The sequence below is a fragment of the Aulonocara stuartgranti genome, assembly GCF_965226115.1.
Source record: "Aulonocara stuartgranti genome assembly, chromosome: 12".
In the NCBI taxonomy this organism is placed as follows: domain Eukaryota; kingdom Metazoa; phylum Chordata; class Actinopteri; order Cichliformes; family Cichlidae; genus Aulonocara; species Aulonocara stuartgranti.
Window position 1 is genome coordinate 15,064,137 of NC_138948.1, and position 13,099 is coordinate 15,077,235.

The 13,099-nt window shown below is 41.1% G+C and overlaps 1 protein-coding gene across 3 annotated transcripts in view; it reads right to left on the reverse strand.

Moving 5' to 3' along the window:
• dock8 (dedicator of cytokinesis 8) overlaps nt 1-13,099 on the reverse strand; it is a 55,710-nt gene that overhangs the window by 2,647 nt on the left and 39,964 nt on the right. For 2 of the 3 annotated variants that reach the window (XM_082556131.1, XM_082556130.1), the window contains exons 33-47: nt 12,664-12,751; nt 12,402-12,498; nt 11,231-11,365; nt 10,806-10,958; nt 8,395-8,553; nt 8,180-8,280; nt 6,853-7,045; nt 6,129-6,272; nt 5,708-5,839; nt 5,283-5,417; nt 4,767-4,856; nt 3,761-3,997; nt 3,512-3,655; nt 2,340-2,446; nt 248-418 (exon numbers count right to left, since the gene is read on the reverse strand). In XM_082556131.1, coding sequence (XP_082412257.1) covers nt 248-418; nt 2,340-2,446; nt 3,512-3,655; nt 3,761-3,997; nt 4,767-4,856; nt 5,283-5,417; nt 5,708-5,839; nt 6,129-6,272; nt 6,853-7,045; nt 8,180-8,280; nt 8,395-8,553; nt 10,806-10,958; nt 11,231-11,365; nt 12,402-12,498; nt 12,664-12,751 — 2,086 coding nt within the window. Of the gene's footprint in view, nt 1-201; nt 419-2,339; nt 2,447-3,511; nt 3,656-3,760; nt 3,998-4,766; nt 4,857-5,282; nt 5,418-5,707; nt 5,840-6,128; nt 6,273-6,852; nt 7,046-8,179; nt 8,281-8,394; nt 8,554-10,805; nt 10,959-11,230; nt 11,366-12,401; nt 12,499-12,663; nt 12,752-13,099 lie in introns of all 3 variants that reach the window. The other variant, XM_082556132.1, reaches the window with a different exon arrangement.

Below are 13,099 nucleotides of genomic sequence, written 5' to 3' on the forward strand. Positions count from 1 at the left end.
TGTGGCCTTACAGTATTTTCACTGTAATGTGACTAAGCCACAAGACTCTATTGTTTGAGCATGAAGTGTCCTTGGTTTGTCAGTCAAAGCCATCCTCACTCATGATGTCTGATTTAGAAAAAACGTAATCAATTCATTCTCTCTTCCCCTTTGGTTCAGTGATGACACAGCCTGATAAAATGATCAATGTGTGTTTCTCACCTCCGTTTCCCTTGTCAAAGCCGTCTGGTGCGGTGGCTCTGTTTACCTGTTCTCCAGCCGAGGCCTGATGATGGGTTTATAGAGTTCGGGAATCTTCCTCTCGAGCATTGGCCTTAGGTTCTCTCTCAGGCGGTTGTAGTTCTTTTTCAGCTCCTGCTGGTACTCCTTCTGATCTGATGCAATCAGGTGCTTATTCTTCTCCACTGCTTCACCGCACCTGCAGGACAGAAAGTGACATGTAAGTTCATTGGCTGTAATGAAAAAAAGAATCGAGTTTTCCCCTCAAGCTTTTTGTTTTTTTTTAATTATTATCATCATTATACAGTAACCTCAAGAAGAGCTTCAAAAATATGAAACGAAACAATCTTTTTACAAGTCACTGTGCTTGTGTATGCTAAGCACCGTCCTGTAACTGCTTGACCAGAATTTGAATCCTTTGCAAACCAGAACTCTAAATAAGCTCAAATTTATACTCTACTGCAGGGACCACCTATTTGGCTTTGTCAAGTAACGCTGCTAGAATGTGAGCTACGATGCAAACGATCCAGAAGTCTGATTTAAATCACAGTAGCAGCAGAAGCAAGAACTCTAAACCCCTCTTTTCTCATGTGCCGGGAAGGGGACAATGTTCTGTTATAAGGGGGGGGGGGGAAACAATGGGTCTAAGTTGAAGTGCAAGTAGAGGGCAAGTCTGGGTTGCACCCACAGTACTCTATCATGATATGTATAATGGCCAACATACAGGGCAGTCTGCAGGAAATCAAGGGAAGGGGATGATTGCAAACACATGTTTATCTTTTAGCCTTTAATGAAGTTAATATGGAAGCTGCAATGTCGTGTAACAGTATACAGTAAATAAGCAGGGTAATGAGCATTAATGACAGTTCACAAGAGTGCAGGATTTTCTGGTGGTGTATAGCTCTTTATCTGAATGCTTGGCTTATTTAGACAGCTCTTCAGATGAGCATTTGGCATCTTCATTTTGTTTTATGATTTGCAAAGTGAGCGCCGTTTGTGAAAAAAGAAAAAGAAAAAAAGAAAATATGCTTGGCTGTTTAGGTTTCTGAATTGAAAACAAAAAACAAAAAAACAAAACAAAACAAGAAAAACCTATGGGCTTCTTTAACCATTACTGCGTGTACAGGATCTAAATCTATAAATGCAGGATGGGACTAGACAGCAACAACACCAGAGCATGTGGCAGAGTGGGACATCGGCAAATCCAGGAAACCTCTCTTTAAATTTTTAGCTCCACAGAACTCATTTAAAAATACTTTGAAGTTCATGTAGCTACATAATACAACACTAAATATTACAAGATGACCAGCTTAGAAAAATAATGCTTTCCTAAGTGGATTTATTAGAATGCCACTGCTGAGAAAATTGGCGTTCCGTGAGTCCTGTTTACCTGGATTTAGGAAAGAAAATAAACCTTTCTGAAATTACAGCAAATCTGTTTGTAACATTTAAGGCAGGTGGAAAGTAATATGAAGGTTACAAAATGAAAGACACCATTTTTTGGAAGCAAACAACAAATAACCATGAGATGAAAGCAAGCAAACTCAAGCACACGCACCAATACTTTGCAACGTGCAGATATGACACAATCTCGGCACAAAATTATCATGACTCACTGCAGCGTGTAGGGCATGATGGTTCAAATTATGTCGTGATCATTGAAAATATTTTAAAACTATTGGTGATAATGAATCTAGAGTTAGCTAGAAGAATAACAGCTTAGTGGAAATAGTCTCAATATGTAAATAATATATAATTATTCACATTACTCCTACTTCTTTGCTTCATTTAAACTGTGATCTGGTTGGAAATGTAGTTGTGATTATCACTTCAGTCTCTTCATCTTGACTGACAGGCTGTTTAAACAGCAGGATATCTCTCACTCTCGCTTCTTTGTGGCGCACTTTTATCTTCCTACGCAGGCAACAATAGAGGCATATAGATCCTGGAGAAGACTTTCACTCTTTCCAAGTCACATCTCACAAATACATTCCATTTCCTACTAAGAAAATCTCTTTGACATGTTGTTATATACTTCAATCTCTTGAGTCAGTGCCCATTGTTCACCACCATTTATTCACCCTTTGTCACTAGGTGGTGATTCTTTGATAGCGTCTTACCTCATTATAAATTCTTTGAAACACAGGCGCAGTTTGTTGTGGTGACGGAAGAGCTTTGGGTCCGCTGGGATCTCATTCAAGAAGACCTGGGCCACCTCCAACGGGCCCTACAAACAGGGGGCGGAGATACAAGGCAATCAGCAAAAACAAAGAAGCAGAGAGATGAAGAAAGAGAAAGCAAAGAGGGGCTGGAGGAAGGAAAGAGAGGAAGCGTTTTGACAGCAAGTGAACAAAGGAGGAATAAGAAAGCCCCTCATTCATACTGGGGGAAATGACCAACTACCTGAATGGCTAAACGCAGCTAAGAGCTACGATTCTGAACTGAAAACACGAGGAAGCCATCAGGAAAGGAGCTGCTGTGATTACCTCCTGTATAGCTAATGTCACTGCTAACCCTGCATACATTCTCCATTTGGCTCCCATTTGCCCAGTATGAGATCTTGTTATCCTAACTTATATTCATCATAAAACCGCAGCGCGCTCGCACAGTATCTGCAGTTAAACAGCTCTGATTAGAATCCATAAATGCACTGGGCCCGGGCCTCAGCCCTGGGTCTGAGCTGCCGACCCGCACACAGAAACCCGGCCTCTTGTACTGATTACAGTCAAGAGTTATATGTTTACTGAGCTGCAGAGCATTAGCGTTATGTATACAACCATCAGGTTGGAGCAAGGGACCTGTCAGATTAGACACTGGAAGATAAAGAGTAAGGCGAGCAGAGACGCTAGAGCTTGCTTCGTCATTACACCGACATTCACCATGCTGGCAGGACCTGGAAGCTATCAGATCAAAGAGACCTCCGGTGCAGCACGCCATGCAGCGGATACATGAAAGGAAGAGGGGCCCTGAATTGACGTTTTAACTAAATCAGGAGAAAAGCAAAGGAAGGATTAGGGTTGCGGATGGGGTGAGGGCTTTGATGTGTGATCACTGCCATGTCTCCCACCTGCACTCCTTGACTACAATGGAAACTGTAAATGTGGTAGCATAAATAGGAGGTAAATCACTCTGTTATTTTCCCCATCACATTATGCATGATAGAAAGTGTCATTTAAGAAGAACAGCTGTCATTTGGTTAAGCGCAATCATTTCTGCTATAACAGGAGAAGACACAGTAGTGCAAAATGGCATCGCTGCCTTTATTTACCGAACGGCCCCAAATGCTCATTACCTGGTTAACAGTGGCTCCCACAGAGCCCTGTAGCAGCATCTGTAACATCTTAGCATCGGGTTGTTCTCTGTGTGTGGCAACCGCGAGCTCTCTGGTCTTCTTCTGCATGTCCTCTATGGCCACCTCGATAGGCGTCAAGTCAAACTGGAAATACAAGACGAGTAAATATAGCCAACGGGTATTGCTGCAGCTGTGATAGCTGCTGTTATAGCTGCTAGGTGTTCCACACCAGGTGTATTCAGCACTTACCTCCTCTTTCTGAATGACATTGATGCGGGTCTTGACATAGGGGAAAGCATGCATGGTGGTGAGGATGGTCTTTCTCTTGTACTGTTCATTGAGTTCACCCCGAGGTCGCCCACTCTTGGTGAAGGGTGTGGTGTACATGAAGCGCCGCAGGTTAAAGTTCTTTTCAAAGTTTGTCAGTCGGTCTTTCATCTCATAGTCGTCAAAGAAGGGTTCCACATAAGTGATCTGGATATACGCCTAGAGAGGAATGGTAGTGTTTTCTTAAGTTATTATTCATGAAAATAGCATCTTATCGTGATTAAGGAACGTGTGCCTTTAGCTGCGTTTTATTGTCTGTTTTTATATCTAATAAAGTAAACTCTGGTATGTGTCCAAAGAATCCATAATTTCTCGCTGATAGTCTACGTGCAGTGCATTCTGGTTGCATTGTGCTGCTGTTTAAAACACAGGGAATTGAGTTCCCACTTGTCATTTGCATAAATTTGGGCCAGTTTATGCAAATCAGATCTGTCCAGCTTGAGTCGATGCCTCTGAAAACTCCAGATGAATCTTTAATCTACACATTGTTGATCTCAAATGAAGACAATTCAACAACTGACTGGCTTTTCTAGGACCTCGAATGTTTTCAGTGTTTGTAATTCCTTGAACTATTTTAATAACATAAGAGAAAGGTTGCAAATGAGCAGTCATGCTAGTTTCCGGGCTGCTTGGCTGCAGGAGAGGAACCTGTCATTCATCTATCACGACGCTTTCTGTCTCGCCTAGCAATTTTAGAAAGTGGAGCAAGCCCTCGAGTGCAGAAACGCTGCTATAGACATACCACTGCAGTTTTAGAGTTTTGGAGAAACAATATTGTAGAAATACACAGTGCAGTGTCCTTACAGGTGTCACAACTACAAGCCTGGCAAAAAATGCCCTCAGGGGAGATTTTTGCTACTAAAATTAGTATTTGATCATTTAGAGATTAACATTTACCAGTTGATTGTTTGGCATAACAGTTACTCACCTTATTGGGGTTGAGCTGTTTTCTGTCCACTGGCGTAGAGTCCTTAATCATCACCAGTGTGTCATCTCCAAAGCACTGACTGTAGAAGTTCTAGGAGTGCAAGAAATTGTGTCGTTAATATACAGTACAGTTCATAATATATGGTCTTTAAAAAGTGCAGAATCATTTTTACTCAAATACAAATTGCGATTGGTGGCTACTCCTTAAAGAATAAAAAGCATTAAAAGAACACTCGAAAGCATGAAATACACTAAACGTGAACTGATTCACTAATTTGACTCAAGTGCAGCTGACAATGCATCCACTACTTTCTTTTTTTTCCTCTTTTCACCTTTTAGCATGCAAATGATAGCTTTCAGGCGCTCTAAATGTCATCAAAACTGAAGTACAATTTGTGAATCTTTCACTCTGTCGTTCTGCTCACTTAAAGCCTCAAGCGTCAGATCTCACCAGTCCAGCCAGGCACCATATCCTTTATTTCATACCTACACATGCACACATTTTCCTCTTACATACCTCCAGCCTGTGTGATATCTCAGGCAGATGTGTGATCCCAGGCTCTTTGTAGATGAATTCCCGTTCATCCAGATCACCAAACTTGGCCCCATAAAAGCCCACTCGGAAATAAGTTCCAAACATCCTCTTATGTCCCTGGAGGGAAGAAAACACACTCAAATAAATACTAATCAGATATTTCTGTTGTGTCAATTATCCTTTGTGGATTTTTTAAAATTATAAAGAAGACTTTGAAGGTTTTATTAAAAGCCAAAAATAAATTTGCAGCAGTTTTTTGTTTTGAAGGATGTTTAAAACACATATTTAAATACTGAATAAGAACATGTACCAAAATGATTTTTAAAATGTTTTATCTACAGCATCTTATGATCTTTCTTATTTTCACTTTAACTAAATAAATGACACAGCACCTCCTCTGTCATTACCTTCTGAATGATGTTATCAAAGGCTCTCTGAAGTTTGTCATGTGTTGACGCCAGTTTTCTGAAATCTCTATGTGCCTCTAGGATTGGTATGATGATCTTGTAGACCTCATTTACTGCCTCATAGAGACCACCCTGATGGGAAAGACAGCCATAGCTGCTGTTTAGCACAGAGTATAGTATATTTTAAGAAAATATAAACATTTATTGTTAAAGTGCAAAGATTTTCTCTGTTTCAGTTATACAGCATCCTTAAAGGCTGGCTTTTTTTTTTTTAGCATTAACAAAGTAGATATTTACCGCTTAAAAAAACAAAACACATTAATAATACAAATTTTATAAAGTAATTACTCCAACCTTGATAAAAAAATCATTACAGGTTTTTTATGTTAGCACAAATACTAGTGCAGTTTTATGGTCTCACATTGCTGAAGAGCTCAGCAGCCTGTTCCAGCAATCCCACCAGGCCGCTCTCCGTGAAGTAGCGACCTGAGCACACCCCATCCTCATCCGGGGACAGGATGTCGTCCGACACCGCAGACTCCTCCAGCACATTGGGGGAGATATTCTGAGGAGAAGATCCGTCAGCTAATCACTCATTTAGCCCCGCTAATCACATGATCAATAACACGGCTTAAAATAAGATGTCCTGCGGTGAGAAATGGAACTCATTTAATGACCATCCAATCAGTGGCTTGCTGCAGGTTAGACTGTCCTGAGCACAGAGGTCTTGTGTATAACACAGCTCATCAATAACATAATCAACTTTGTGACTGTTATAACTGTTTGTTTTCAGATGAGGGAAACAGGCTGTTCCCATCTTCCCACGGGAGCACATTTGCTTTTTTATTCTCCTCTTCATCTTCAAAGACACAGCGTTAAGCAGATATACCAGGGGATCATATTTACATGTTGACGTTATGAGTGTACAGCTCCCCCCTCTGGACACACACAACCAAATATGGAAGCAATCCACGGGGAGATGTGAGATTTTCTTGCTGTGCACTTGAAGGTTTGCCTTCATTCAACAGAACAACCAACAGCCATAATAAACAAATGAAGACTGCTTATTTTATGTTCCTGTGTTTCAGTCCTAAAAACTTATTATCTCCTTGTTATTTCTGTATGTATATGTTTGTGTGGTCTACCTGAAAGGTGACACTGCCAACAGGCAGGTACTTGTGATCCTCCAGCATGCTGAGGTACTCAGCCACCAGGGCGGCAGCGTGCACCAGACACATTGCAGACTCCGTGTAACACTTCCTGTTGTTGTGCTTCTCTGCCATGTTCTGCAGCCAGGTCAGGCGGAGGTCAGGAGACGTCTGGTAGCCTTTCGCTATCCTGGAGAGATATGGGAGTGGGAGAAGGGATCATTTTCCCCCCTAATTCATCTGGTAAAAGCCTATCTGAGATCAAAATCTCCGTATCAGAAAACCGTCACATGCTGGACAAACAAGTGCAAAAGTGGTAGTTAATGATATGGGCTCACTGCAGATAAGGTTCTGCATAAACTGTGTATTTTAATGACTGCACTTATGTCAAAATATTTTGAAATCAAATAGAGAAAAAGAAAAGTTGGAAATGAATGTACTGTATGAAAATAATGACTTTTGTGTAATACACTACATAAAAGGAGATCAAATAATAGTCTTAAGCAATATCAGTTTAACTGTGGCACAGATATAAATAAATGCCAATGTGTGAAAGACAAATTTCTCAAAATAAAATGTGAGCATGAGAGTGAGCACAGCAACATTAGTGGGTTATTGTGTTTTATGGGGAACATGAACGCTGAACACAATTTCCTGTTTTTGAGAAGAACAGAAAATTATCGACTAAACAGAAGAAGACTAAATCTAAAACACTGTTTATTTATTTATTTATTTATTTATTTATTTATTTATTTATTTATGTTTGCAAATCACCCTACAAAATTTACAAATTAATTCAAGCATCTGGTGACCACATGTTTTGCTCATCAATGACCTATGTGTGCTAGAAAGCTTGGAGGTATATGTGTAAAGCTAGCAGGTCAGTCTGTAAAGCTATGAGAGACTCGCCATGTGACCGAGACCAAAAACTAAATAGAAAGGTGCATGATAAATGACCATAGGTGACAGCGAAGCACGCTGAAGTGCCAAAATAACCAAAAGCACATACATGACCTCTGTCTCAGTGTTTCCCCTTCGTGTTCTCTCACACGCATGCACGCTCGGACACACATACTGTTTGCATTTGCATATACACAAAGCCAGATCAGAAGACTAAACTGCTACCACATGGTTACCATAGCGAGGGCAGCAAATAGAGGCAAAACATCCAGGCCACAGAGAAATAGGAAACAGTGGTGAAACACAGAGAAAAGCCACAGAGTGATGAGAAAATGATGATAGAGTAGGATGCAAAGAGGAAGACACTGAAGACAGACAGAAACCAAGTGAATGCCTTTTACACCAGATGCTTTTGGTTTCTTACCTGTACATGAGGTCCATGAGCATTTCAGGATCTTCCTGAAACTCCCTCATCTTCACTGTGTCGGATAAAATACTGTTCAGGTTTCTTAGAAGCTCATCCACCTGTAAAAAGAAAAAAAAAAAACCCAGACATACATCGAAAAGCAGGCTTAAGGTTATGAATCAAAATCAGTAATGCAACTGCTCAACTGTGTGACTGTGCGTATAACTTTATACCTGGGAGGGAAGCTGAGTATTCTGCATCTCAGTGTCCTCCTCTGCATAGGCCAGGATGGTGCGCAGAGAGCGTCTTAAGTACTCCTCCTGGAAGTCTGAAGACTTGCCCACCAGCGAGGCCAGAGACATGGTGACCTGCATCTTGACTCTCGAGAAATTCTGACAGAAGAGACCGCAGTGAATATTTGTTTAACGCTTTGCACTGTTTGTAAGTGTATACTGGATTTCCACAGACCAGAATATTAAACCTTTTTTCTCCATAGTTATTCTATAGCATGCAGGGGAAGTACTGGTGACAAAACAGAACAGAACATAACAGGAACTGCAAGATTACATTTTGCCTTCAAGTTGCATGGAAAAAATAAACCGCTAACATTTTTTACAACAGTTAAGAAGGAAACGCCATTTCTGGCTGCTCCCTTACTCACAAGAGGTCACCGCAGGAGGTAGGTGGATTTTTTTTTTTTTTTTGTAAACACCGGTTGCCCTTCCTGAAGCAACCCCTAAGGGATATGCGTCTCCTCCTGGGACTAAACGGGGATTTTTTGCTTGTGTAAACCACTACACTGTAATACCTAATAATATGCAGTTTGTCTTTGGAAACATTTTCTTGTTATCACCATTTAATAGCACAATGAGTGAGCTACAGCACATATTTTGCTATGCGCTTGGAAAGAATTAATAGTCCCCATTAGCAAGCATGAGCAAATACTGATTGCACAAAAGTCTCCCTGTTTCCCCCCCCCCCCGCTCCCCTCCCTATCCTATCCTCGTCTCTCCATCCTTCACACTACCTGTCCAAGAAAACAGGTGTGACAAACACCCTTCCATCTTCTGCAGAGAGGACCGTGTGTATGTGTGAGAGAGAATGTGGTCGTGTATGTGTGAAGTCCCATCTATCTCCAGCATGACCAGCTAAGCGGGAAATGATCTCCCATTAGCAGAGACATAATCACCCATGGATCATCTCTACGGCCCCATTCTGTTCAACTGAGCATGGAGCCAGAGCCTAACCACCCATCACTGCCCTCTAACTCAGTGTGTGCATGTGTGTGCGTATGAGAGAAAAGTACGGAGAAGTAGCCTAAATGATAGCTTAAGTCAACAAATAACCCTCTTTGTCCTTCTTTGTAATTGTATTTCTCATCTGCCCCCTTTTCCTCTTGTTCTCATTTTAACCTCTCCATAAATGGGCCGGTTTTAGCAACATTTATCTGTTTTGTGAGGGGGAAAAGGCTGCAGTTGTCTTTTTTTTTTTTCTTTGTCTTTTTAAAGCAGTCTAAAATTAACTAAAATAACAACATGTAAATTAATCAGAATGTTTTTTTTGTATGTAATTTGTATAGTATATATATTTTTTTCTCTCATTTCTTTTCTAAATGTACTTGTATATTGTTCACATGTTGAAATAAATTACCAATCAATCAATCAATCAATCAATCAAGGGAGGGAAAAAGTGTCACGACAGACTGAGAACATGACGAGGGGAGATCACGGGATAAAAACATAAACAATGAAAGAGGTAGGGAGTAAGTTCTGCATCAATGAGTCATTCAGCTGCTACGCTAATTCAGATCACAGCTCCCTCTGTATACAGCACATAAACAAACATACGCTGGGACATGCAAAGGAGAAATACTCCATTTAAACTGGAGATGCTGTGCGTGTGTGCATGGGCGTGCATGTGCTGTGCGGGCTGGAGTCTGACTTTCATTAAAGTGTACAGACTGTAAACACAGGAAATATCGACTGCAACAGCAGTTATCGAACCAGCGTGGAGAATGAAAGAAGATACTCTAGCCTCTGCCTCCCTTCCTTCATATCTGTCTTTTCTCAATCATGTCCTTTTCATTCCCTCCTATCATTGCTTCACCTCCGTTACCAACACTTCCCCGACTCTGTCATGACTTTCCTCCTTTCCTGTCTTTCGGCACAAATACTTACACATTCACACGCACATATGCAGTGAATCACGCACAGTTAATACACACACAGAGTTGCTGTCATTAGTTATAGAGGGGTTGGAACATGGGGAGGCAGACAGTGACATATCTCTCTGCTTTCCACTTAGAGACACATCCTTCAGCAGAAACTTTCTTGCTGCACGCTTAAAATAGACACGGAAAAGACATTAAAGCTGAGCAGAAGGGGAAGAGAGCAGAAGATAGGATAAGATCTGTGTGACTCCCTGCTTCTGTGTGTCTTCATGAGAACATGTATAAAAAGCAATTCTGAACTTGTGTGAGCACTTCAGCTCAAAGTGATACAAAAGCATTTTTTTCTGAAAGCTTAAAAAGGGTAGTGCGTGGCTAGTTCTTGATTTGTGGACGTTCCTATGCATCCTTACTGCTCACTAGAACACATAAATAGGATATTGTGTGATTACATGTTGCTGTGATGTGTGCGCTTACACTGGCATTACTGTAGCTGTATCTCATGATGAGATAGAGGGTGGCACAGGCCTGGCTTCTGTTCTCATCCACAGGGCTGCTGCAGTACTGAAGCACCTTCTGGCACAGGTCTGCACACTGCTCCGCCTCCTCTTCAAACAACAGATCTCCAAACTACACGCACACACACACACACACGATGATATACACAGCCACACACACAGATATATACATAAATAATTCTGGCTTGTATCAGCAGTTGGCCACCCACACAAACAAATAAGAACATTTAATTTAGACACAGATAGTGTTCATCTAAACAGACCAACCCACACACACCACCTCCTGAATTTTCAAAAAGTGAAACTAAACACACACACACACACACACACACACACACACACACACACACACACACACACACACACACGTCATCATGAAACTACCTTGACGACAAGTGCTCTGAGCGTGCTGAAGGTGTGAGAGAGGAAAGTGGTACTCTGGCTGCAGGTGAGAGAGTGGAGTAACACCTTCAGCACCCCGCCAACTACGCTGTCCTTACAATCAGCCAATGGCACCGCCTGAATGTGAGACAGAGAGAAAAATAGATGATACGCTAGGGAAACACTGGGGAAAAAATAAATAAATAAATAAATCACATGAATACAAAAGTCCCAGTTTAACTTCTTAGCTAGAGAGTACACAACAAGCAGATGAGTAAAAAGTTTATGATAGACCATTAAAGCTGCATAGAGTGGATACCCTCGTGTACCCTTGTCTACTAACTAACCTTCTACTAGAGGAGAATGGTGAGACTGCTTTGTCATATGAAGGCAAAAGTAACTCAAATAACCACTTGTTACAACCAAGCTATGCAGAAGAGCATCTCCAAATGAACAACATTGAACTTTGAAGCAGATGGGCACCCAGTGCCACTCCTGTCAACTGAGAACAGGAAACTGAGGCAACAGCAACAAGAATTGGAAAAAATTGGAAAATGTTGACTGGTTTGATGAGTCTTGTTTTACTCTACAGCAATTTTTCGTAAGGGCCCAAGTTTGGCACGAAAGCACGGAAAGCAAGCATCCGCCCTGCTGCTGGTGGTGTAATGGTGTGGGGATATTTTCTTGGCACACTTTGTGCCCTTCAGTACCATCTGAGCATTGTTTACGTGCCACAGTCAACCTGAGTTGTTGCTGCTCATCATGTCCATCCCTTTATGACCATTTTCCGATGGCTGCTTCCAGCAGGATAATGTGCCGTGTCACAAATTTAAGATAATCTCTAGCTGGTTTCTCGAACAAGAGAGCAAGTTCACTGAAATGGCCTCTGCAGTCACCAGAACTCAAGCCAACAGAACACCTTTGGGATGTTGCAGAACGCAGCTGAGAAATCTGAGTAATGCCATCACGTCAAAATATCTGTGGAATGTATCCAACATGTCGTTGAATCTATACCACGAGGAGTTCAGGCAGTTCTAATACTAGCAAGGTGTAACTAGTGAAGTGGCTGGCGATAATATATAATGACAACGTAGCATAGTAAGTCTAAAATGATTGCAAATGTATTTATTAAATGCACATTAACGTTACTCAGGGTATTTAAGACAGTTTTGACCTGGACAATTGTCTCCAGCAGGTCGAGCACTATGAGGTTTGACTCAGTGGCCAAGTTCCCACTGATCAGAGCTTCCTGGTCCAACTCAGCTTTAGTCCTGATGGAAAATGAGGAAAGAGAGGCAAATATTAAAAATATAAAAGAAAGAAGGAAAAGAAAAAGGAGAGAAAGGGAAAGGCATAGAAGAAGACATCCAGGTGCATCAAGAGGTAATAATTAAAGGGAAAAAAACTGAGAAGGAGACACAAAGATTACAACATACTTATCCTGTCTGTCATTGGTCTGTCGCCACTGAGTGAGATCCTTTCTCCAGCGGAGGACCTCTCTCTGACCCATGGTCCTATCTGTTCCTGTGTGGTATATAAAAACAGAGCATGAGAAGAAAAAAAAAAAGTACACTTATTGTGCAGACTATAAACTAAAACTGCATCCATGTGGTAGAAGTATGAACAGCCTGTCATGTGAAAAGATTTACTGCAGTGTAAGAAGAAAATTATATGATTAGTGCCTGAAAGTGTGGATTACAAAATAAACAAAAGGCTTTTCATATATGCAGCAATCCTCGACCGCACAACTATAAAAATTATCATAAGATTTCCAAAATCTGAGTGTTGACTATTTTAAGAGGAAGTTTGTGTGTAAATCTTTGAAACATTCTACATTTAAATGTCAGAAAACCAATTCCAGGCTTTATTCCT